The sequence below is a fragment of the Euphorbia lathyris genome, chromosome 10, assembly GCF_963576675.1.
Source record: "Euphorbia lathyris chromosome 10, ddEupLath1.1, whole genome shotgun sequence".
Taxonomy (NCBI): Eukaryota; Viridiplantae; Streptophyta; class Magnoliopsida; order Malpighiales; family Euphorbiaceae; genus Euphorbia; species Euphorbia lathyris.
In genome coordinates this window covers 24,813,275-24,838,851 of record NC_088919.1, presented here as the reverse complement: position 1 = coordinate 24,838,851, position 25,577 = coordinate 24,813,275, and the positions used below count along the sequence as shown (strand labels likewise).

General features: G+C 39.1%; 1 protein-coding gene across 1 annotated transcript; it reads left to right on the top strand.

Annotated features, from left to right (window-relative positions):
* The first annotated feature begins 3,267 nt into the window (after positions 1 to 3,267).
* LOC136209316 (G-type lectin S-receptor-like serine/threonine-protein kinase At1g34300) lies at positions 3,268 to 5,848 on the top strand. Its single transcript, XM_066000754.1, has one exon. It carries the CDS (start codon positions 3,289 to 3,291, stop codon positions 5,701 to 5,703), a length of 2,415 nt encoding a protein of 804 aa, XP_065856826.1. The 5' UTR covers positions 3,268 to 3,288; the 3' UTR covers positions 5,704 to 5,848.
* Positions 5,849 to 25,577: the final 19,729 nt, after the last annotated feature.

The following is a 25,577-nucleotide window of genomic DNA, read 5'->3' as shown; positions in this document are numbered from 1 at the left end:
AAATTTTACGTGAACTTTACGTAAATCTCATAGATTAAAATTATTAATAAAAAATTAATTTAACAAAAATTTATTACTTTACATAAAATTGTATAAACGTTACGGAAAATTTTAAAGGTTTTATAGATTTTCCGTAAAGTAGTGTCAATTTACGTAAAATGGTTTGGTGGATAGAATTAAAAATATTTTTTATTAATAATTTACCAAAAATAATTAATTTACGTAAAATTTTATAAATATTACAGAAATTTGTAAAGGTTTTAGGGATTTTACGTAAAGTGGTGTCAATATACATAAGGTGGTTTGGTGGATATAATTAAAATTAATTTTTATTAATAATTTAACAAAAAAAATTACTTTTTGTAAAATTGTACAAATGTAACGGAAATTTGTAAACATTTTATGGATTTTATACGCAAAGTTGTTATTTTACAAAAATTACTTTACGTCAATCTTTTACTGATAGACATAACATACGTAAAATAAGATTAAATTTACATAAAGTTGTTATTTTTTGTTAAAATATTATTAAGTTCCCAAAATCGAGTTTCACGTAAATTATTTTGCCTTTTACTAAAATCATTTAGTGTTGCTTACTAAATTTATAAATAAATATAAATTAATTAATAAATCATATTATTTTTATTAGTAATTTAACAAAAAAATAATTATTTTACATAAAATTGTACAACCATTGCGAAATTTTTTAAAGGTTTTATGGATTTTACGTAAAGTAGTGTCAATTTATATAAAGTGGTTTGGTGGCTAGAATTAGAATTCTTTTTTATTAATAATTTAACAAAAAATAATTACCTTACATTTTGTACAAATATTACGAAAATTTATAAAAGTTTTATGGATTTTACGTAAAGTGGTGTCAATTTACGTAAAGTGATTTGGTGGATAGAATTAAAATTATTAATAAAAAATAATTTAACAAAAATTTATTACTTTACATAAATTGTACAAAGTTTACGAAAATTTGTAAAGGTTTTATAGATTTTCCGTAAAGTAGTGTCAATTTACGTAAAGTGGATTGGTGGATAGAATTAAAATTATTTTTTATTAATAATTTATCAAAATTAATTAATTTATGTAATATTGTACAAATATTACGGAAATTTGTAAAGGTTTTATAGATTTTCCGTAAAGTAGTGTCAATTTTCGTAAAGTGGTTTGGTCGATAGAATTAAAATTATTTTTTATTAATAATTTAATAAAAAATAATTAATTTACATAAAATTATACAAATATTACAGAAATTTGTAAAGATTTTATAGATTTTCTGTAAAGTAGTGTTAATTTACATAAAGTGGTTTGGTGGATAGAATTAAAATTATTTTTTATTAATAATTTATAAAAAATAATTAATTTACGTTAAATTGTACAAATATTACGAAAAATTATAAAGGTTTTATAGATTTTCCGTAAAGTAGTGTTAATTTTCGTAAAGTGGTTTGGTGGATAGAATTAAAATTATTTTTTATTAATAATTTATCAAAAATAATTAATTTACGTTAAATTGTACAAATATTACGGAAATTTGTAAAAGTTTTATAGATTTTCTGTAAAGTAATATCAATTTTCGTAAAGTGGTTTGGTGGATAGAATTAAAATTATTTTTTATTAATAATTTAATAAAAATAATTAATTTACGTAAAATTATACAAATGTTACAGAAATTTGTAAAGGTTTTATAGATTTTTCGTAAAGTAGTGTCAAGTTATGTAAAGTGGTTTGGTGGATAGAATTAAAATTATTTTTTATTAATAATTTACCGAAAATAATTAATTTACGTTAAATTGTACAAGTATTACGGAAATTTGTAAAGGTTTTATATATTTCCCTTAAATTAATGTCAATTTTTGTAAAGTGGTTTGGTGGATAGAATTAAAATTATTTTTTTATTAATAATTTAATAAAAAATAATTAATTTACATAAAATTATACAAATATTACGGAAATTTGTAAAGGTTTTATAGATTTTCCGTAAAGTAGTGTCAATTTCCGTAAAGTGGTTTGGTGGATAGAATTAAAATTATTTTTCATTAATAATTTACCAAAAATAATTAATTTACGTTAAATTGTGCAAATATTACGGAAATTTGTAAAGGTTTTATAGATTTTCCGTAAAGTAGTGTCAATTTTCGTAATGTGGCTTGATGGATAGAATTAAAATTTTTTGTTTATTAATAATTTAACAAAAAATAATTAATTTACGTAAAATTATAGAAATGTTACGGAAATTTCTAAAGGTTTTATAGATTTTCCGTAAAATAGTGTCAATTTCCGTAAAGTGGTTTGGTGGATAGAATTATATTCTACCATGTGTAACTTTAATTTTCCCTATTTAGTGGTAACTAGGGATGGCAACGGGTAGGGTACCCGCGGGTAGTGTCAATCCCAAACTCTTACCCTTTTATTTTTTAATTACCCGTACCCTTCCCATTACCCTAACGGGTATATATTTTGCATCCCATACCCTTCCCATTTAATTCACGGGTACCCGCGGATACCCTTACCCGTTAAGAATCAATAAATAAAATAAAAAATATTACAAATTTAACAAAGTATAAATTTAATAAATCATCGATTTAAAAATTGAACAAATTGAAACTTAATCAATAAAAATAAAATAGTTTAGTGGTATCACTTAATGGTTAAAGAACAAAAGCTTAGTATTCAAATATCGCATCTTGCATTTAAAACACAATAATATTTTTTAATATATAAAAAATTTATGACGGGTAACGGGTACCGGGTACCCTGGGGGTCTTTCCATACTCGTCCCATTACCCTAACGGGTAATGATTTTGATCACATACCCATCTCATACCCTTTTATACAGGATACGGGTAGTCCTATTAGGGTCGGGTAGTACCGGGTACCCGCGGGTAGAGTACCCGTTGTCATCCCTAGTAATAACATGTTAACTTTTAATATAATTTATTTTATTTTAAATTAATTTGACACGTGTCGCAATACTATTCGTTATTGAAACAAAATAATCCTACTTTGTTTTTAACTGCGATCAAATAGTATTGAATTGTATTAATAATTAATAATTAATTTATTGAAAATAATGATCTAGGAATTCATCACCAAAACCGAAGTTCCAAGTCAAGTCAAAGTAGAGTTTCCAAACTTGGAATTTCAAGATACCCGTATCAACCACGAACCCCCAATGGTCCGTAGTAAGTTTTTTAATGAAAAAATTGGTAAATGTCTTTCATATATTAAAATCGAAAAGTCAATAAGTCGCGCCAACCAAGTAACAGTGTTTCTACTATGGCAGGCATTAAAATGGCTTTGAAAACTCTTGTTTCACAAATTCACATGACAATGTCTCCGTTCTGCCTCCTTTTGCCTCTTCTTCTCATCTTCTCTTATACTTCACTCTCATCACAACAACAAAACCTCACTTCTTTCTCCATATCTAACTCCCCATGGCGTCCACACAACAACACCCTCCTCTACTCTCCCAATTCCACTTTCGCCGCCGGTTTTCATCCACTCACCAATTCTCTCTTCACCTTCTCTATTTGGTTCAATTTTCCAAACGCTACTCTTGTTTGGTCTGCTAATTTGGATAATTCTCCCCTCATACTCTCCGTCGAAGCCTCTATCTCTATCACCGCTACAGGCCACCTGACCCTCACCAATTCTTCAGCCACAAACCTCTGGCCCGGTACTGCTATCGGAAATTCGAATTCTTCACTTGTGTTGACCGAAGATGGAAATCTTGTTTATGGAAACTCAATCTGGGAGAGTTTTAATTATCCTACTGATACATTCTTGCCTGCCCAGAACATAAATGGGACTCAGCTTGTTTCAAAGAATGGTAAGTTCAGATTCTCCAATTCTTCAACTTTGGTTTTCATTGCTCATAATGAACCTTATTACTCTACACCTAGCGCATTCCTACAACTAAATTCAGATGGTAGCGTCACTCAAGCAAGCAAGACTTCAATTATTTCTGCTGATTTTTCTTCTGATATTAGTAATCTCCGGGTCCGGCGCTTGACTCTCGATGACGACGGCGTTCTAAGAATCTACAGTTTTTATTTGGATAATTGGATCGCTGTTTGGCAGTCAATTCAAGAGGTTTGTCAAGTTCGTGGAATTTGCGGGGCTAATGCTATATGTATGCCTAGCAGCTCCAATTCCAGTTCTATCTGCGTTTGCCCGCCGGGATTCAGAAAAAGTTCATCCGATCAAACCGCCTGCGAAAGAAAAACTGCTCTCTCGAATAGCACAAAATTTATCCGGCTTGATTATGTCAATTTCACCGGCGGATCGAATCAAACAGATCTCAAGGTCGCGAATTTCTCTACTTGTCGATCGAGTTGCTTGAACAATCGTGATTGTCTGGGTTTTATGTTCAAATACGACGGCCAAGGTTTCTGTGTGCTACAACTAGACAAAATGTTATATGGGTACTGGTCACCGGGCACAGAAAAAGCCATGTTTTTGCGTTTGGATAGTTCTGAAACTGAAACAGATGAACCTAAATTCACCGGTTTGACTACTCTGATGGAGACGACTTGTCCGGTTCGAATTAGCCTTCCTATTCCGCCTGAAGAATCCAATAGTACAACCAGAAATATTGCAATCATCTGTACATTATTTGCCATAGAATTGATGTCTGGGATTCTCTTCTTTTGGGCATTTTTGAAGAAGTACATCAAATACAGAGACATGGCACAAACTTTCGGGCTGGAACTCCTCCCTGCCGGCGGACGTAAACGGTTCACATATGCGGAGCTCAAAGCAGCTACGAATGACTTCTGTTATGCTAATGCTATTGGGAAAGGCGGATTCGGTGATGTTTACAGGGGAGAGCTACCGGACAAGCGAATTGTTGCAGTCAAGTGTTTGAAAGATGTCACAGGCGGCGACACCGAGTTTTGGGCAGAGGTTACAATTATTGCTAGGATGCACCATTTGAATCTAGTCCGGCTATGGGGGTTCTGTGCCGAGAAAGGGCAAAGGATTTTAGTTTATGAGTATGTGCCTAATGGTTCTCTTGACAGGTATCTTTTCCGAGAATCTGAAATGGAGACTATTGACGACCGGAAACCTATACTCGATTGGGGAATCCGATACCGGATTTCCCTTGGTGTTGCAAGAGCTATTGCATATCTCCATGAGGAGTGTTTGGAGTGGGTTTTGCATTGTGATATCAAACCCGAAAATATACTTCTCGGGGATGATTTTTGCCCCAAAATATCCGATTTTGGATTGGCTAAGTTGAGGAAAAAAGAAGATATGGTAAGCATGTCAAGGATCCGAGGAACCCGTGGTTACATGGCTCCCGAATGGGTAAAGTCGGATCAAATAACTTCGAAAGCGGATGTCTATAGTTTTGGAATGGTTTTATTAGAATTAGTAACCGGGTCTAGGAATTTTGAGGCGCAAGGATCTTTTATGAAAAGCGAGGATTGGTATTTTCCAAAATGGGCATTTAATAAGGTATTCAAAGAAATGAGAGTGGAAGAAATTTTGGATAGAAAAATTAAACACTGTTATGATAATAAGATGCATTTTGAAATGGTGGATAGGATGGTTAAGACAGCAATGTGGTGTCTTCAAGATAGGCCAGATAATCGTCCTTCTATGGGGAAGGTTGCTAAAATGTTGGAAGGCACTGTTGAAATTACTGAGCCAAAACAACCTACCATCTTCTTCTTAGGAGACGAATAAATGTATGTGTCTTTATTTTTGTGTGTTTTCTCTTTCTTGTATTTCATGCTAGGATTAGGGAATGTGAAATAAAATAAAATTTCCATGGATCCATTGTAATTTCATCCACAAATTTTAGTGATGTAATACTCTTTTCGGTTTTCAATATGAGTTTAACTAAGACTTTTCGCTAGACTTAAATTACAATATTACTCTTAATTAAATCAGGATTCCAAATGAGTTTTTTTTCTCTCGGGAAACTCTATATTCTCTTTAGCATTTTGAACAGCTTCCTCTCCCGCTAAAACTCACAACCGAAAAAAATCTCTTTCAATTAATACTCTATATTCTCCAAAACGAATAAAAGACTGACATGTTAATACCAAACATCATTATCTTTTTGAGCCCTTATTTTTTTAAGAAGGGAGTAACAAGAAAAAAAATGAGGGTTTAAGTAACATGTGAGATCGTTATAAAAAGAGCAGTTATTAAATATGTTACAATAACTTGTTTTTCTAACGAACGTGTCAAAGTACACGATAAAAAAAAGATTTTAAAAGAGGCTTCTTTTGTGCCGGTTACATATTTTTAATTTAATTGCAACGCGCTTCTTCTGTACTTGGCAAAAAGTCTTAAACTCGCCAGAAGTTAGCAATGTAATTACAACACACTTTTTATTTTAGCTTGTTACAAAAAAAATTTGTTCTCAAAAATTTGAATCATTGTTAGAAAATATATATGCTTCATCATGAATGAATGTCTTTCATAATTCCTCTATGAAAAATCTCTACATAATTCCTCTTAAGCAATTCGCACACCCAATATCTGTTTTGTTAATTGGAAGATTTATTTTCGTGAAAAAGAAAATCGTTTGTTGTATTATTCATAATCAGATGAATGATTTAGGATACTATAAATATGAGCAACCTACAACTGAGGAATATGAGCAACCTACAATGGAGATTCCAATGCATGAGTTATTTGGAACATCGATAGAAGATTACAATGGAGATTTGCAAGTGATAACGAATTGGTTAATTATGATGAATCAAGATACCATGAAGATGATGTTGAAGATGTTAATCATGATAACTTGGAAGATGGTGGTTTGTTAAGCGAATATTACACTAAAACATATAACAACACAAATGCGATAGTGTGTCCAACTATATGTACGGCATATTCGAGTTTTGAGCCATTGGAATATGCATACAAAGAATCTAGTAAGGTAAAAAGTGTTTGCATTTTCAGGGCATCTAACAACAAAGATGGAGGCGAGTTCATCAAATATAGGACACTCCAAATGACAGATGATGGAAATCATAAGCTCGTAAAGACTAAAAGGATAGACTGCCAAGCAAGAATAAGAGCAGTAGAGAAAAGTGGTGTTTGGACCATTACTCAAGTAGTAGATGGGCATAACCAGAAATTGATTCATACATGATTAGAATGATGCCTAATCAAACGAATATGACTACTCAAGATAAGAAGCAATTGGAAGCGTTTGATATAGCATGGTTAAGTACAAGCAAGATTTATAGATTTTTGAAAGCTTGGAATGGTGGACTACAAACCACATGTTTCTCATAAAAAGATGGCAGAAATTTCGTTGAAAGTAAGAGGAGGCTAAGGCTCAGTGATTTTGATGTTGAGGCAATAAACATAATGTTCTTCAATATGTACGAGAAACATTAAGGTTTTTTCCATTTGATTAAGAAAGGTGTTGAAGGAAATTTGAAGAAAATGTTTTGTGGATTCATCCTCGTCCAAAAGCAGCTTTTGAAGAATTTAATGATGGTCTGATTTTGACATGACATATCTTGTCAATTGATATAAAATGCCATATGCTACATTTGTAAGCATCAATCATCATGAGAAATTTATTGTATTAGGTTGTGCTTTGTTATCTAATGATGATATTGATACTTTCAAGTGGTTTTTCTCCACTTGGATAGCATCAATAGGACGAGAACCTCATGCAATGCTTAAAGATCAATATGAGAGAATAAGAGAAAATATTAAATATGTAATTTCTAACGGGGATTGCCGATTTGTTTATGGCACATCATGTCAAAGTTGTCTATAAGGTTTAAGAACTTTGCTGAATTTGATAAGGTTGTAGTGAGTTTAAGGAGATAGTCTATAATATTACAACAAATAAGTCCTTGAAACAGAATTAAATGAAATTAGATAAAAAAAATTACATATGTTAAACAAAAAGTATAAATCAGTTATAATGCGATGCATGTGAGTGGAAAAGTTAAATTTCAACCAAATTTGACTTTGACGACAAGCGGCTAAAACTCCCATTTTTTGTCTCTTGGAAGGACATTTGATGTTACTTGAAGCAAATTCAGAAAGCTGACGAATTAGCTTTAGAATTTAAGGGATCGATCGATTTTTGGAAAGACATTTGATATTACCTGAAGCAAATTCAGAAAGCTAATGAAATACCTTTAGAATTTAAGAGACCAATCAATTTTTTTAAGGGTTAATGCATATTTACACCCTTAAACTTGGCAAATTTTGTCTATTGGCATCCTGAACTTTTTAAATAACCTATTACACACTTATAGTTGGCTTTAAAAACCTATCACACACGGTATATTTGGCATTAAAAACTTTTCACACACCTAAAGTTGGCTCATTCGGACATCTTTCACACAAAATCGTTGATATGTCATCTTTGACAGACGAGGTCGCATGTGAGTGCTATAGAAAATAGAAAAGCGTATTAGTTCATTTTATATGTCACCTTCATATGTCAAAGATGACAAATCATGATTTTGTGTGCAGGAGGCCTGAATGAGCTAACTTTAGGTGTATGATAGGTTTTTAATATCAACTATAGGTATGCAATAGGTTTTAAAGCCACCTATAAGTATGTGATAGATTATTAAAAAAAGTCTAGGGTGCCAATAGATAAAATTTGCCAAGTTTAAGGGTGTAAATATACATTAAACCATTTTTTTAAATGAGTTTAGTGGATATTGTGACTAAATAAAAACAGCACTTTTCGTGATATGTTTTTCTTTTCTGTCCTCACCAAATGCAACATAAATATACTAAGTGAATATTGAAATGTGGCACTATTTTATTTGTTTTCTATCATCACTCAATTAACGATTCGCCTGACGTTATCACATGCCATGTAACACTTTAATGTCCCACTACTGATACGATTTTTGAAATATTTTTTCTTATCCTCATCCATGTTACTCTCATAAAAAAAATCTTAAATTCTCTGTGTAGATCTTCCTAACCTATATAATATATTGTTTTAAATAAATGTGAATTTTTTTATGAGATAGTCACGAATGAGGATAGGAAAATAAAGTTACACTGGATGGATAGCATAACACATTTGTTTCGGGTATAGAGGCGACGAGGGGTTTCACTGTTGCCAATATTAATGAAGCTAGACGCACAATCTACGGAAAAAAGCATCACATCATATACTAACTAATAATGCAAATCCAAGCACATTAGGCCTAGTCAGAAATAGAGAATACTTTAATCCACTCGACATTACAAGAAAAGAAGAAGCAACCAATTTTCTTTCAGGTTTTGCTAAATACCGCTCCTAAATTACTTATTACCGCGCTCTTTTGGACATTTCTGTCCTTTTCATTATTTGTATCCAAAAACTCAAAATCCTCTCTCTTTCTCTCCTGAGCAAAAAAGTGAAATTTTATGAAAATGGAACCGAGCATTCCGGAAGTGGACGATTTCGAACACGAGGTAATATTACGATCTTACAACTAAAAAAATTACCGAAATCTATAAATTAATTTTTTTCGTTGGTTTTTGCCTAAACAGGTAGCGCACGCTGCCCGTCCTACGAGCCGAACGGATGAATATTTTGTTCGGCCTATGGAACGGGAAGCGTGCGCTACCCGTATTTCCCGTGGGACGGGCAGCACGAGCCACCCGTTCCGGCCTGGGGTGAAACGGGTGGCCTGCCCATTCCCCTTTAAAAAGGGCTGAAACGCAATAAAACGTAAAATCTTGAATTTTTTCCAACTTTTTTAACAATTGTTATGCATTTTTGGTATATTCAGAAACCATTAGAAGATTGGTATACCGACGACATTGATTACAGTCCCCGTTTCATAACGGACACCATTTTCTCTTCGTGTCATGATGCTGTTGAATGGGCAAAAAAGGTTGCTATTGAGAATGGGCTTGAGCTAATAATATCTTCGCACAAACATGGGGCAAAGCAGAAGCTATTGAGATGTTCACGGGGTGAACGCTATAGAGGAGTTGTGAAAAATCCTGAAGAGACTTTAATAAGAAGAAGTAAAACAAAAGCGTGTCGTTGTAAATTTCAAATATCGAAGGTCACTCAGTTTGACCTCTTCAATCTCGTCACATCGCCTGCTGAGTGCTCTAACCTTCTTGTTACACTTTTTGACAAGTGTGTAGAGGTCACTCAGGGCATTAATCATTTCATTTCTGAGCAAGGGTAGTGATATTACCTCAGTTGAGTGTACCTCATCGTCAGATGCAATGGAGGGGTCAGCATGCTCAGAAACACAAGGCTCAGCAAGCTCATCTGCCATGAAGCAGATCTTTGCTAACTCAGTGGCATCAGCTTCTGATGATGATGACTCATCACTATCACTCCAGGTTGCCACCATTGCCTTCTTGTCGTTCTTCCTTTCCTTCCTCAAGGTAGGACAGCTTGATTGGATATGGCCAGTTTGATGACATTCAAAGCATGTAATGGGCTTTGAGTTGTCCTTCTTGTACTTGCTGTCGCTGGACTCAGCTTTGTACTTGTCAAACTTCTTGTAAGGCTTCTTGGAATATTTATCATTCTTTCTGAACAGCCTTTTCATCTTTCTAGTGAACATTGCCATTTCTTCATCGTTTGTTGAGCTCCTATCAGTGGAGTCAGCTTTCATGACAAGAGACTTTTGTTTCTTGTCTTCAGACTTCTCCTTCACCTCAAAGTTCTTCATTGAGATCTCATGGGTCAGCAGCGAGCCAATGAGTTCATCATACTTGTAGGTGGTTAAGTCTTGAGCTTCCTCAACATCAGTTTTCTTAGCTTGCCAGCTTTTAGGAAGACTCCTCAGTATCTTCTTGACTTGCTCTTCCTCAGTAAAGATCTTGCCAAGTCTCTTGAGCTCGTTTATTATGTTTGTGAATCTTGAGTTCATGTCAGAGATTCCTTCATCATCATTCATTTCAAAAAGCTCGTACAACCTCATGTGCTGGTTCACCTTGGACTCCTTAACTTTATTGGTTCCTTCGTAGGTGACCTCCAGTTTCTTCCAGATCTCCTGCGCTGACTCACAACCTGAAATCTTGTTGTACTCTGCAGCATCTAATGCACGGTGAAGCATGTTTATAACCAAAGCATGATTTTGTAGCTTCTTGAGATCATCTTCTGTCCACTTAGTCTCAGCTTTAACAACCGTTTGGCCGTCAATAGTTTCAACAGGAACAAATGGGCCTTGGACTATAGAAAGCCATGCACTCATATTTGTTGCCTGAATGAAATTTTTCATTCTGTTCTTCCAAAAGTTAGACCCGAAGAACAGAGGAGGCTGAGTAATGGACAGTCCCTCAGGTAAAATCTGAGTTGTTTGATTTCCTGGGAGGAAACGAGTGCTGTTCTCAGCCATTATGGGGATCAGCTCAAGATAGTTATATCTTGCTCAGTGAGCTTTTAAGCTCTGATACCACTTGTTGGTCCCTTATAACGTGACAAGGTTAGTTCCAAGGGGGGATAGGAACTATTTAAAATTTTGTCCGTTAAGGCTGACTTCTTTTTTTAAGAAAAGGTTTACACAGCGGCGCTAAGTAGTTTTAAGACATAAGCTTAGTCAACTTGTGACTAAGTCTGTTTCTTTCCCTGAGTCAGGAGATAACACTTAGAGTCTATTCCTGAACTCAGCTTCTTAGTGCACTCAACTCAGCGTGAGTTCGTTACTTAGTCAGTTTTATAGCAAGCAATATATAAAGGAGTTTAAGGGTTAGAAATATGTTACTCAGCAGACATATCCTAGTTCGGCCTCTCCATCTACGTCCAGTCCCCGGAATGCGTTCCGAGCTTTTTGAATTCTCTACTGAGCTCGTTAAAGGTAGAGCACGAAACCTTTTACAATAGAAGCTAAGTATACAAGAGTACCTTCCTCTATACCTCTACTCACTCCTATAACTACCGCTGAGTACTATAACCGAGTACTCAGCCTCTCCTTTCTATTCTTCTAAAAATGATAAAGTGTTTGTCCTAAACAACAATTTCTAAGACACTTTAGATGATTGAAATCACTCTAGACTTTTACACAATGATTAGAAATTGGTGTAAGATTTTGTTTTGCTTTTCTCACAGAACTTCAAGTATGAATTTGGACAGTGTTTCGACTAATTGAAGATCTGCATCGAATGAAGCAATTGAGAGGCCTTTATATAGTGACACTTCAAGCACCGGTAATTTCGTATTTCGAAATAACCATTGGAGGCAAATGGCTTCCTGTCGTTGTCACTCAGGACGTGCTCAGTGTCGTTGGCCAATGAGATTCTTGCATCTTTTGTCTACGGTAGTGTTCAACAGCTTTTCGTCAGATAAACAGAATGTTTCGACATTTACGGCAAAGTCTTCCAGACAGCTTCCTGCGCCTTCTGAACTTTACCCAAAGTAGAAATACCTTGTCTATAAGTTAGTTCTGTTCTGCCGCTGACCTGACTGCATTGTCACTCAACTCAGCAGCTTCCTCTTGAAGCTTTTGATAGAAGGCTTCTCGATCCTTCTTCATGCTGAGTCGTCGTTTTACTTGATACGACTGCGTTTTAGCTTCTTGGGCCGTGAGGTCTTGATCTGTTGACTTGGGCTTGAATTCCACTTATGGGCCTTTAGACTTTTTATCTTAATGTCTTATAAATCAATAAACTCAACATTGAACAAACACATTAGTGTGAATAAATCAAAGCATTTAAATTTAATGTGTTAGAATATTTTTTATCAATTACTTAAATAATTTTGTCAAATCAAAATCATGTGGAAAGGTGTTTCAACAGTTCGTTGTTGCTTGGACGAAGGATTTCCTACATTTTGGCAACACAACTTCTTGTAGAGTGGAGAGCGAACATGCGAGTCTAAAGCAATGGCTAAATACCGTCACTGGCTCCCTCGATACGGTATGTCAGAAGGTTCACAAGCAAATAGAATCTCAAGCAACTAATATCAGGTATTAGCATTCGCAATTTTTTCTACTGCAGTTAAGTAATTTGCATTTGTGAATATATGTTATAACTGATAGTATGTTTATCTTCTTTTCAGGTACATGCTTCAGCAGTCAAGGCTTCGTAAAGGAGTCATGTACTCCAGATTTTGACTTAACTATCTGGTCTTTAATGTCTCCCACCACTATATGCAGTTGCTCAGTGATGAGTTAGAGCGCATGAGAGATTTGAGTTATGAAGTGAATATGCGTTGTGGTTGTGTATTGAGAACCTCTCATCAGATCCCATATGCATGCGAGCTCAAACAAGCTTATGATCTTAACTATCCGATCAGTATTGAGAGTGTTCATGTGTTCTGGAAAAAACTTTTAATTAATTATGGTCACACTAATGAAAATGTAGGGTGTAATGATCAGACGGCGAATCAGAGATACTTTCAATCCTTAGTCGACCAGGTCTCTAAAGGCGACCCAGCCTTTATGCGGAATATTTCATTACTTATCCATGATCAACTGCACCCGGATCAAGCGCACTATACTGAACCAGATGTAAAAATTCACGTGCGAGGATGACCCAAGGGGAGTAATCAACAAAATGTATATCGAGTGCCTGGGAGTACAATGACACTCGTCGTGGACGTGCTCGTTTTTCTAGTTCTTCTCGGAGTCGTGGTAGAAGTGGTAGAAGAAGCTCTTCATCATCGGTCTATAATGTTGCCTCAAGATCGGTCTAGAGGTGGTCTGCACGTAACCCAGCTGGAGAAGGCATCTCCTCGATATGTACAGCTCGATCACATCCCGTTATCGTATCCATCCGGTGTATGCCGTCCTCGGGGTACCCGTAATGGCATCAGGACTATACGGCATCCACATTACCTATACAACTAAATTAACATACAAGTAAATCAAAATATTTTAATTGCACCTTATTTATAAATAAATAGAAATTGTACCTCGTCCGTTGTCAATCTATCAATCCGGGCTCGATATGATCTCAGCCGATCATCAGTCTTCTCGAGCGCGATGGATGGCCACATGGAAGCCCTAGGAAGATCGGGGTCCACTGTAATTCCCTTCTAATGAGGCATGAAGCACGAGAAGTACTCATAAATCCATGCCTGAAGCAGTGTCAGACAACCCGTGATCTGCCCGCGGCCTCCTCTACTAGCAATACCTAAATGACGGTATAGATATGTTAGTGCAGCCGATCCCCATAAGAATCCAAACGCTCGAGCTGACGAGTGCTGCACCTCCAGCAGGCAGGAAGGTCAGATGCGGTCACCACTTTTGTTTACGAACAAGGTGGAACCGAGTATCAGCCACGTCCAAGCTCTAGCCTAGGCATCGGTAATTCGATCTCCTCGACATAACTCCATGACAAAAGCCACTTGTATACCGCCGGAAAAGTAGTGACCGACCATCAACTCTGCCCGAGTCAACCCAAACAAGTCTATCACGCATGACTGCAACTCCTCCGGGCCCAGCTTAGCGGTCATCATGGCCCCATCTATGGGGATATGCAAAATCTGCCACACGTCATGCAACAGAATGCTCATCTCAACGAATGGCATGTGAAATGATGACGTGTCTGGCTGCCACCGCTCCACAAAAGCCATAATCAGAGGCACATCGATGTGGTCGTACATGATAGCTGGAAGATGGCCCAACCCAGATGACTCGATACGCGACTGGATCTCTTCAGAAGCACCACTCTGCCATAACACCAGCCTCCCGCAATAAATTGATGTGGTATGGCACCTAAGGATGTCCCTATCCTGCCCACTCCAGATAGCACATGCAATATGTCCCAGAAAGCTCAGGACCATAGCTGCATCAACTGGACCCCCGGGGACCGGGGACCGGGGCCTTCACGATCCAGTCATCCTCTACAACACTCCCCAAGCGTTTGCTGCTACCTGAAATTACAGTACACGAATTAAAGAATATTCTTTTATTTCCTACAAATCACGAGTAAATCACATAATAATAACTAAATTTATCTAATACAAGAATAAATATTTAATTTAATTTTAAATTTCTTACTAGAAGACGACCCTGCTGTAGCAGAAAACGTCAGTCTCGACCCCTCGTCAGTACGCCAGGGGGTACTGGGACAATATCATCACTCAGAGGAGGCATAGAGTCATTTGCGTCCATCTCTACATCATCAGCCTCCTCTTGATGTCCAACACGGTCATCATGTGCAGCGTGTGCCCTCTGGGCGTCCCCCATCAATCTCTACTCGGTCTGAATCCTCCGGGCAGAGGCAGTAACAATACGTGTGGATGTATGACGGTGTCTAGAACCACCGTCAGCAATGTCAGCCTATAAATTTACAAACAAACCAATTAACTACATTTTTTATTTCTAATATTCAATTGTACGTTTTCGATTTTTTTACTATTTCGGGTCCGCCAATGGGCGTCCCAAGATAATTTTTAAAAAAAATATAAAAAATACCCGATTTTGGCCTAGGCGGGTGACTCACACCACCTGGCCCAGGTCCAAACAGGTGCGCCCCCGTTTCTCCACCTTAGGGGAATGGGTAGCAATCCCGTTCCACCTAAGGGGAAAACGCATACGCCATGCGTTTCCCCTATGGTGGGAACGGGTGCGGCGATCCCGTTCGGCCCCTAGTTGGAACGCATGGTTCATGTGTTCCGCCCAGGGGCCGAACGGGATCGACACCCGTTTAGGCTTATTTTTCCAAGTTCCACCGAAGTTCCAAACGGGAATTCTCTACTGAGCTCTTTAAAGGTAGAGCACGAAACCTTTTACAATAGAAGCTAAGTATACAAGAGTACCTTCCTCTATACCTCTACTCACTCCTATAACTACCGCTGAGTACTATAACCGAGTACTCAACCTCTCCTTTCTATTCTTCTAAAAATGATAAAGTGTTTGTCCTAAACAACAATTTCTAAGACACTTTAGATGATTGAAATCACTCTAGACTTTTACACAATGATTAGAAATTGGTGTAAGATTTTGCTTTGCTTTTCTCACAGAACTTCAAGTATGAATTTGGACAGCGTTTCGACTAATTGAAGATCTGCATCGAATGAAGCAATTGAGAGGCCTTTATATAGTGACACTTCAAGCACCGGTAATTTCGTATTTCGAAATAACTGTTGGAGGCAAATGGCTTCCTGTCGTTGTCACTCAGGACGTGCTCAGTGTCGTTGGCCAATGAGATTCTTGCATCTTCTGTCTACGGCAGTGCTCAATAGCTTTTCATCAGATAAACAGAATGTTTCGACATTTACGGCAAAGTCTTCCAGACAGCTTCCTGCGCCTTCTGAACTTTACCCAAAGTAGAAATACTTTGTCTATAAGTTGGTTCTGTTCTACCGCTGACCTGACTGCATTGTCACTCAACTCAGCAGCTTCCTCTTGAAGCTTTTAATAGAAGGCTTCTCGATCCTTCTTCATGCTGAGTCGTCGTTTTACTTGATACGACTGCGTTTTAGCTTCTTGGGCCGTGAGGTCTTGATCTGTTGACTTGGGCTTGAATTCCACTTATGGGCCTTTAGACTTTTTATCTTAATGTCTTATAAATCAATAAACTCAACATTGAACAAACACATTAGTGTGAATAAATCAAAGCATTTAAATTTAATGTGTTAGAATATTTTTTATCAATTACTTAAATAATTTTGTCAAATCAAAATCATGTGGAAAGGTGTTTCAACAGTTCGTTGTTGCTTGGACGAAGGATTTCCTACATTTTGGCAACACAACTTCTTGTAGAGTGGAGAGCGAACATGCGAGTCTAAAGCAATGGCTAAATACCGTCACTGGCTCCCTCGATACGGTATGTCAGAAGGTTCACAAGCAAATAGAATCTCAAGCAACTAATATCAGGTATTAGCATTCGCAATTTTTTCTACTGCAGTTAAGTAATTTGCATTTGTGAATATATGTTATAACTGATAGTATGTTTATCTTCTTTTCAGGTACATGCTTCAGCAGTCAAGGCTTCGTAAAGGAGTCATGTACTCCAGATTTTGACTTAACTATCTGGTCTTTAATGTCTCCCACCACTATATGCAGTTGCTCAGTGATGAGTTAGAGCGCATGAGAGATTTGAGTTATGAAGTGAATATGCGTTGTGGTTGTGTATTGAGAACCTCTCATCAGATCCCATATGCATGCGAGCTCAAACAAGCTTATGATCTTAACTATCCGATCAGTATTGAGAGTGTTCATGTGTTCTAGAAAAAACTTTTAATTAATTATGGTCACACTAATGAAAATGTAGGGTGTAATGATCAGACGGCGAATCAGAGATACTTTCAATCCTTAGTCGACCAGGTCTCTAAAGGCGACCCAGCCTTTATGCGGAATATTTCATTACTTATCCATGATCAACTGCACCCGGATCAAGCGCACTATACTGAACCAGATGTAAAAATTCACGTGCGAGGATGACCCAAGGGGAGTAATCAACAAAATGTATATCGAGTGCCTGGGAGTACAATGACACTCGTCGTGGACGTGCTCGTTTTTCTAGTTCTTCTCGGAGTCGTGGTAGAAGTGGTAGAAGAAGCTCTTCATCATCGGTCTATAATGTTTCCTCAAGATCGGTCTAGAGGTGGTCTGCACATAACCCAGCTGGAGAAGGCATCTCCTCGATATGTACAGCTCGATCACATCCCGTTATCGTATCCATCCGGTGTATGCCGTCCTCGGGGTACCCGTAATGGCATCAGGACTATACGGCATCCACATTACCTATACAACTAAATTAACATACAAGTAAATCAAAATATTTTAATTGCACCTTATTTATAAATAAATAGAAATTGTACCTCGTCCGTTGTCAATCTATCAATCCGGGCTCGATATGATCTCAGCCGATCATCAGTCTTCTCGAGCGCGATGGATGGCCACATGGAAGCCCTAGGAAGATCGGGGTCCACTGTAACTCCCTTCTAATGAGGCATGAAGCACGAGAAGTACTCATAAATCCATGCCTGAAGCAGTGTCAGACAACCCGTGATCTGCCCGCGGCCTCCTCTACTAGCAATACCTAAATGACGGTATAGATATGTTAGTGCAGCCGATCCCCATAAGAATCCAAACGCTCGAGCTGACGAGTGCTGCACCTCCAGCAGGCAGGAAGGTCAGATGCGGTCACCACTTTTGTTTACGAACAAGGTGGAACCGAGTATCAGCCACGTCCAAGCTCTAGCCTAGGCATCGGTAATTCGATCTCCTCGACATAACTCCATGACAAAAGCCACTTGTATACCGCCGGAAAAGTAGTGACCGACCATCAACTCTGCCCGAGTCAACCCAAACAAGTCTATCACGCATGACTGCAACTCCTCCGGGCCCAGCTTAGCGGTCATCATGGCCCCATCTATGGGGATATGCAAAATCTGCCACACGTCATGCAACAGAATGCTCATCTCAACGAATGGCATGTGAAATGATGACGTGTCTGGCTGCCACCGCTCCACAAAAGCCATAATCAGAGGCACATCGATGTGGTCGTACATGATAGCTGGAAGATGGCCCAACCCAGATGACTCGATACGCGACTGGATCTCTTCAGAAGCACCACTCTGCCATAACACCAGCCTCCCGCAATAAATTGATCTGGTATGGCACCTAAGGATGTCCCTATCCTGCCCACTCCAGATAGCACATGCAATATGTCCCAGAAAGCTCAGGACCATAGCTGCATCAACTGGACCCCCGGGGACCGGGGACCGGGGCCTTCACGATCCAGTCATCCTCTACAACACTCCTCAAGCGTTTGCTGCTACCTGAAATTACAGTACACGAATTAAAGAATATTCTTTTATTTCCTACAAATCACGAGTAAATCACATAATAATAACTAAATTTATCTAATACAAGAATAAATATTTAATTTAATTTTAAATTTCTTACTAGAAGACGACCCTGCTGTAGCAGAAAACGTCAGTCTCGACCCCTCGTCAGTACGCCAGGGGGTACTGGGACAATATCATCACTCAGAGGAGGCATAGAGTCATTTGCGTCCATCTCTACATCATCAGCCTCCTTTAGACTTTTTATCTTAATGTCTTATAAATCAATAAACTCAACATTGAACAAACACATTAGTGTGAATAAATCAAAGCATTTAAATTTAATGTGTTAGAATATTTTTTATCAATTACTTAAATAATTTTGTCAAATCAAAATCATGTGGAAAGGTGTTTCAACAGTTCGTTGTTGCTTGGACGAAGGATTTCCTACATTTTGGCAACACAACTTCTTGTAGAGTGGAGAGCGAACATGCGAGTCTAAAGCAATGGCTAAATACCGTCACTGGCTCCCTCGATACGGTATGTCAGAAGGTTCACAAGCAAATAGAATCTCAAGCAACTAATATCAGGTATTAGCATTCGCAATTTTTTCTACTGCAGTTAAGTAATTTGCATTTGTGAATATATGTTATAACTGATAGTATGTTTATCTTCTTTTCAGGTACATGCTTCAGCAGTCAAGGCTTCGTAAAGGAGTCATGTACTCCAGATTTTGACTTAACTATCTGGTCTTTAATGTCTCCCACCACTATATGCAGTTGCTCAGTGATGAGTTAGAGCGCATGAGAGATTTGAGTTATGAAGTGAATATGCGTTGTGGTTGTGTATTGAGAACCTCTCATCAGATCCCATATGCATGCGAGCTCAAACAAGCTTATGATCTTAACTATCCGATCAGTATTGAGAGTGTTCATGTGTTCTAGAAAAAACTTTTAATTAATTATGGTCACACTAATGAAAATGTAGGGTGTAATGATCAGACGGCGAATCAGAGATACTTTCAATCCTTAGTCGACCAGGTCTCTAAAGGCGACCCAGCCTTTATGCGGAATATTTCATTACTTATCCATGATCAACTGCACCCGGATCAAGCGCACTATACTGAACCAGATGTAAAAATTCACGTGCGAGGATGACCCAAGGGGAGTAATCAACAAAATGTATATCGAGTGCCTGGGAGTACAATGACACTCGTCGTGGACGTGCTCGTTTTTCTAGTTCTTCTCGGAGTCGTGGTAGAAGTGGTAGAAGAAGCTCTTCATCATCGGTCTATAATGTTGCCTCAAGATCGGTCTAGAGGTGGTCTGCACGTAACCCAGCTGGAGAAGGCATCTCCTCGATATGTACAGCTCGATCACATCCCGTTATCGTATCCATCCGGTGTATGCCGTCCTCGGGGTACCCGTAATGGCATCAGGACTATACGGCATCCACATTACCTATACAACTAAATTAACATACAAGTAAATCAAAATATTTTAATTGCACCTTATTTATAAATAAATAGAAATTGTACCTCGTCCGTTGTCAATCTATCAATCCGGGCTCGATATGATCTCAGCCGATCATCAGTCTTCTCGAGCGCGATGGATGGCCACATGGAAGCCCTAGGAAGATCGGGGTCCACTGTAACTCCCTTCTAATGAGGCATGAAGCACGAGAAGTACTCATAAATCCATGCCTGAAGCAGTGTCAGACAACCCGTGATCTGCCCGCGGCCTCCTCTACTAGCAATACCTAAATGACGGTATAGATATGTTAGTGCAGCCGATCCCCATAAGAATCCAAACGCTCGAGCTGACGAGTGCTGCACCTCCAGCAGGCAGGAAGGTCAGATGCGGTCACCACTTTTGTTTACGAACAAGGTGGAACCGAGTATCAGCCACGTCCAAGCTCTAGCCTAGGCATCGGTAATTCGATCTCCTCGACATAACTCCATGACAAAAGCCACTTGTATACCGCCGGAAAAGTAGTGACCGACCATCAACTCTGCCCGAGTCAACCCAAACAAGTCTATCACGCATGACTGCAACTCCTCCGGGCCCAGCTTAGCGGTCATCATGGCCCCATCTATGGGGATATGCAAAATCTGCCACACGTCATGCAACAGAATGCTCATCTCAACGAATGGCATGTGAAATGATGACGTGTCTGGCTGCCACCGCTCCACAAAAGCCATAATCAGAGGCACATCGATGTGGTCGTACATGATAGCTGGAAGATGGCCCAACCCAGATGACTCGATACGCGACTGGATCTCTTCAGAAGCACCACTCTGCCATAACACCAGCCTCCCGCAATAAATTGATCTGGTATGGCACCTAAGGATGTCCCTATCCTGCCCACTCCAGATAGCACATGCAATATGTCCCAGAAAGCTCAGGACCATAGCTGCATCAACTGGACCCCCGGGGACCGGGGACCGGGGCCTTCACGATCCAGTCATCCTCTACAACACTCCTCAAGCGTTTGCTGCTACCTGAAATTACAGTACACGAATTAAAGAATATTCTTTTATTTCCTACAAATCACGAGTAAATCACATAATAATAACTAAATTTATCTAATACAAGAATAAATATTTAATTTAATTTTAAATTTCTTACTAGAAGACGACCCTGCTGTAGCAGAAAACGTCAGTCTCGACCCCTCGTCAGTACGCCAGGGGGTACTGGGACAATATCATCACTCAGAGGAGGCATAGAGTCATTTGCGTCCATCTCTACATCATCAGCCTCCTCTTGATGTCCAACACGGTCATCATGTGCAGCGTGTGCCCTCTGGGCGTCCCCCATCAATCTCTACTCGGTCTGAATCCTCCGGGCAGAGGCAGTAACAATACGTGTGGATGTATGACGGTGTCTAGAACCACCGTCAGCAATGTCAGCCTATAAATTTACAAACAAACCAATTAACTACATTTTTTATTTCTAATATTCAATTGTACGTTTTCGATTTTTTTACTATTTCGGGTCCGCCAATGGGCGTCCCAAGATAATTTTTAAAAAAAATATAAAAAATACCCGATTTTGGCCTAGGCGGGTGACTCACACCACCTGGCCCAGGTCCAAACAGGTGCGCCCCCGTTTCTCCACCTTAGGGGAATGGGTAGCAATCCCGTTCCACCTAAGGGGAAAACGCATACGCCATGCGTTTCCCCTATGGTGGGAACGGGTGCGGCGATCCCGTTCGGCCCCTAGTTGGAACGCATGGTTCATGTGTTCCGCCCAGGGGCCGAACGGGATCGACACCCGTTTAGGCTTATTTTTCCAAGTTCCACCGAAGTTCCAAACGGGAATTCTCTACTGAGCTCTTTAAAGGTAGAGCACGAAACCTTTTACAATAGAAGCTAAGTATACAAGAGTACCTTCCTCTATACCTCTACTCACTCCTATAACTACCGCTGAGTACTATAACCGAGTACTCAACCTCTCCTTTCTATTCTTCTAAAAATGATAAAGTGTTTGTCCTAAACAACAATTTCTAAGACACTTTAGATGATTGAAATCACTCTAGACTTTTACACAATGATTAGAAATTGGTGTAAGATTTTGCTTTGCTTTTCTCACAGAACTTCAAGTATGAATTTGGACAGCGTTTCGACTAATTGAAGATCTGCATCGAATGAAGCAATTGAGAGGCCTTTATATAGTGACACTTCAAGCACCGGTAATTTCGTATTTCGAAATAACTGTTGGAGGCAAATGGCTTCCTGTCGTTGTCACTCAGGACGTGCTCAGTGTCGTTGGCCAATGAGATTCTTGCATCTTCTGTCTACGGCAGTGCTCAATAGCTTTTCATCAGATAAACAGAATGTTTCGACATTTACGGCAAAGTCTTCCAGACAGCTTCCTGCGCCTTCTGAACTTTACCCAAAGTAGAAATACTTTGTCTATAAGTTGGTTCTGTTCTACCGCTGACCTGACTGCATTGTCACTCAACTCAGCAGCTTCCTCTTGAAGCTTTTAATAGAAGGCTTCTCGATCCTTCTTCATGCTGAGTCGTCGTTTTACTTGATACGACTGCGTTTTAGCTTCTTGGGCCGTGAGGTCTTGATCTGTTGACTTGGGCTTGAATTCCACTTATGGGCCTTTAGACTTTTTATCTTAATGTCTTATAAATCAATAAACTCAACATTGAACAAACACATTAGTGTGAATAAATCAAAGCATTTAAATTTAATGTGTTAGAATACTTTTTATCAATTACTTAAATAATTTTGTCAAATCAAAATCATGTGGAAAGGTGTTTCAACAGTTCGTTGTTGCTTGGACGAAGGATTTCCTACATTTTGGCAACACAACTTCTTGTAGAGTGGAGAGCGAACATGCGAGTCTAAAGCAATGGCTAAATACCGTCACTGGCTCCCTCGATACGGTATGTCAGAAGGTTCACAAGCAAATAGAATCTCAAGCAACTAATATCAGGTATTAGCATTCGCAATTTGTTCTACTGCAGTTAAGTAATTTGCATTTGTGAATATATGTTATAACTGATAGTATGTTTATCTTCTTTTTAGGTACATGCTTCAGCAGTCAGGGCTTCGTAAAGGAGCCACGTACTCCAGATTCTGACTTAACTACCTGGTCTTTAATGTCTCCCACCACTATATGCAGTTGCTCAGTGATGAGTTAGAGCGCATGAGAGATTTGAGTTATGAAGTGAATATGCATTGTGGTTGTGTATTGAGAACCTCTCATCAGATCCCATATGCATGCGAGCTCAAACAAGCTTATGATCTTAACTATCCGATCAGTATTGAGAGTGTTCATGTGTTCTGGAAAACACTTTTAATTAATTATGGTCACACTAATGAAAATGTAGGGTGTAATGATCAGACGGCGAATCAGAGATACTTTCAAGCGCACTATACTGAACTAGATGTAAAAATTCACGTGCGAGGACGGCCTAAGAGGAGTAAATCAACAAAATGTATATCGAGTGCCTGGGAGTACAATGACACTCGTCGTGGACGTGCTCGTTTTTCTAGTTCTTCTCGGAGTCGTGGTAGAAGTGGTAGAAGAAGCTCTTCATCATCGGTCCATAATGTTGCCTCAAGATCGGTCTAGAGGTGGTCTGCACGTAACCCAGTTGGAGAAGGCATCTCCTCGACATGTACAGCTCGATCACATCCCGTTATCGTATCCATCCGGTGTATGCCGTCCTCGAGGTACCCGTAATAGCATCAGGACTATACGGCATCCACATTACCTATACAACTAAATTAACATACAAGTAAATCAAAATATTTTAATTGCACCTTATTTATAAATAAATAGAAATTGTACCTCGTCTGTTGTCAATCTATCAATCCGGGCTCGATATGATCTCAGCCGATCATCAGTCTTCTCGAGCGCGATGGATGGCCATATGGAAGCCCTAGGAAGATCGGGGTCCACTGTAACTCCCTTCTAATGAGGCATGAAGCACGAGAAGTACTCATAAATCCATGCCTGAAGCAGTGTCAGACAACCCGTGATCTGCCCGTGGCCTCCTCTACTAGCAATACCTAAATGACGGTATAGATATGTTAGTGCAGCCGATCCCCATGAGAATCCAAACGCTCGAGCTGACGAGTGCTGCACCTCCAGCAGGCAGGAAGGTCAGATGCGGTCACCACTCTTGTTTACGAATAAGGTGGAACCGAGCATCAGCCACGTCCAAGCTCTAGCCTAGGCATCGGTAATTCGATCTCCTCGACATAACTCCATGACAAAAGCCGCTTGTATACCGCCGGAAAAGTAGTGACCGACCATCAACTCTGCCCGAGTCAACCCAAACAAGTCTATCACGTATGACTGCAACTCCGCCGGGCCCAGCTTAGCGGTCATCATGGCCCCATCTACGGGGATATGAAAAATCTGCCACATATCATGCAACAGAATGCTCATGTCACCGAATGGCATGTGAAATGATGACGTGTCTGGCTGCCACCGCTCCACAAAAGCCATAATCAGAGGCACATCGATGTGGTCGTACATGATAGCTGGAAGATGGCCCAACCCAGATGACTCGATACGCGACTGGATCTCTTCAGAAGCACCACTCTGCCATAACACCAACCTCCCGCAATAAATTGATCTGGTATGGAACCTAAGGATGTCCCTATCCTGCCCACTCCAGATAGCACATGCAATATGTCCCAGAAAGCTCAGGACCATAGCTGCATCAACTGGACCCCCGGGGACCGGGGACCGGGGCCTTCACGATCCAGTCATCCTCTACAACACTCCTCAAGCGTTTGCTGCTACCTGAAATTACAGTACACGAATTAAAGAATATTCTTGTATTTCCTACTAATCACGAGTAAATCACATAATAATAACTAAATTTATCTAATACAACAATAAATATATAATGTAATTTTAAATTTTTCACTAGAAGACGACCCTGCTGTAGCAGAAAAACGTCAGTCTCGACCCCTCGTCACTACGCCAGGGGGTACTGGGACAATATCAGCACTCAAAGGAGGCATAGAGTCATTTGCGTCCATCTCTACATCATCAGCCTCCTCTTGATGTCCAACACGCGCATCATGTGCAGCGTGTGCCCTCTGGGCGTCCCCCATCAATCTCTACTCGGTCTGAATCCTCCGGGCAGAGGCAGTAACAATACGTGTGGATGTATGACGGTGTCTAGAACCACCGTGAGCAATGTCAGCCTGTAAATTTACAAACAAACCAATTAACTACATTTTTTATTTCTAATATTCAATTGTACGTTTTCGATTTTTTTACTATTTCGGGTCCGCCAATGGGCGTCCCAAGGTAATTTAAAAAAAATATAAAAAATACCCGATTTTGGCCTAGGCGGGTGACTCACACCACCTGGCCCAAGTCCAAACAAGTGCGCCCCCGTTTCTCCACCTTAGGGGAACGGGTAGCAATCCCGTTCCACC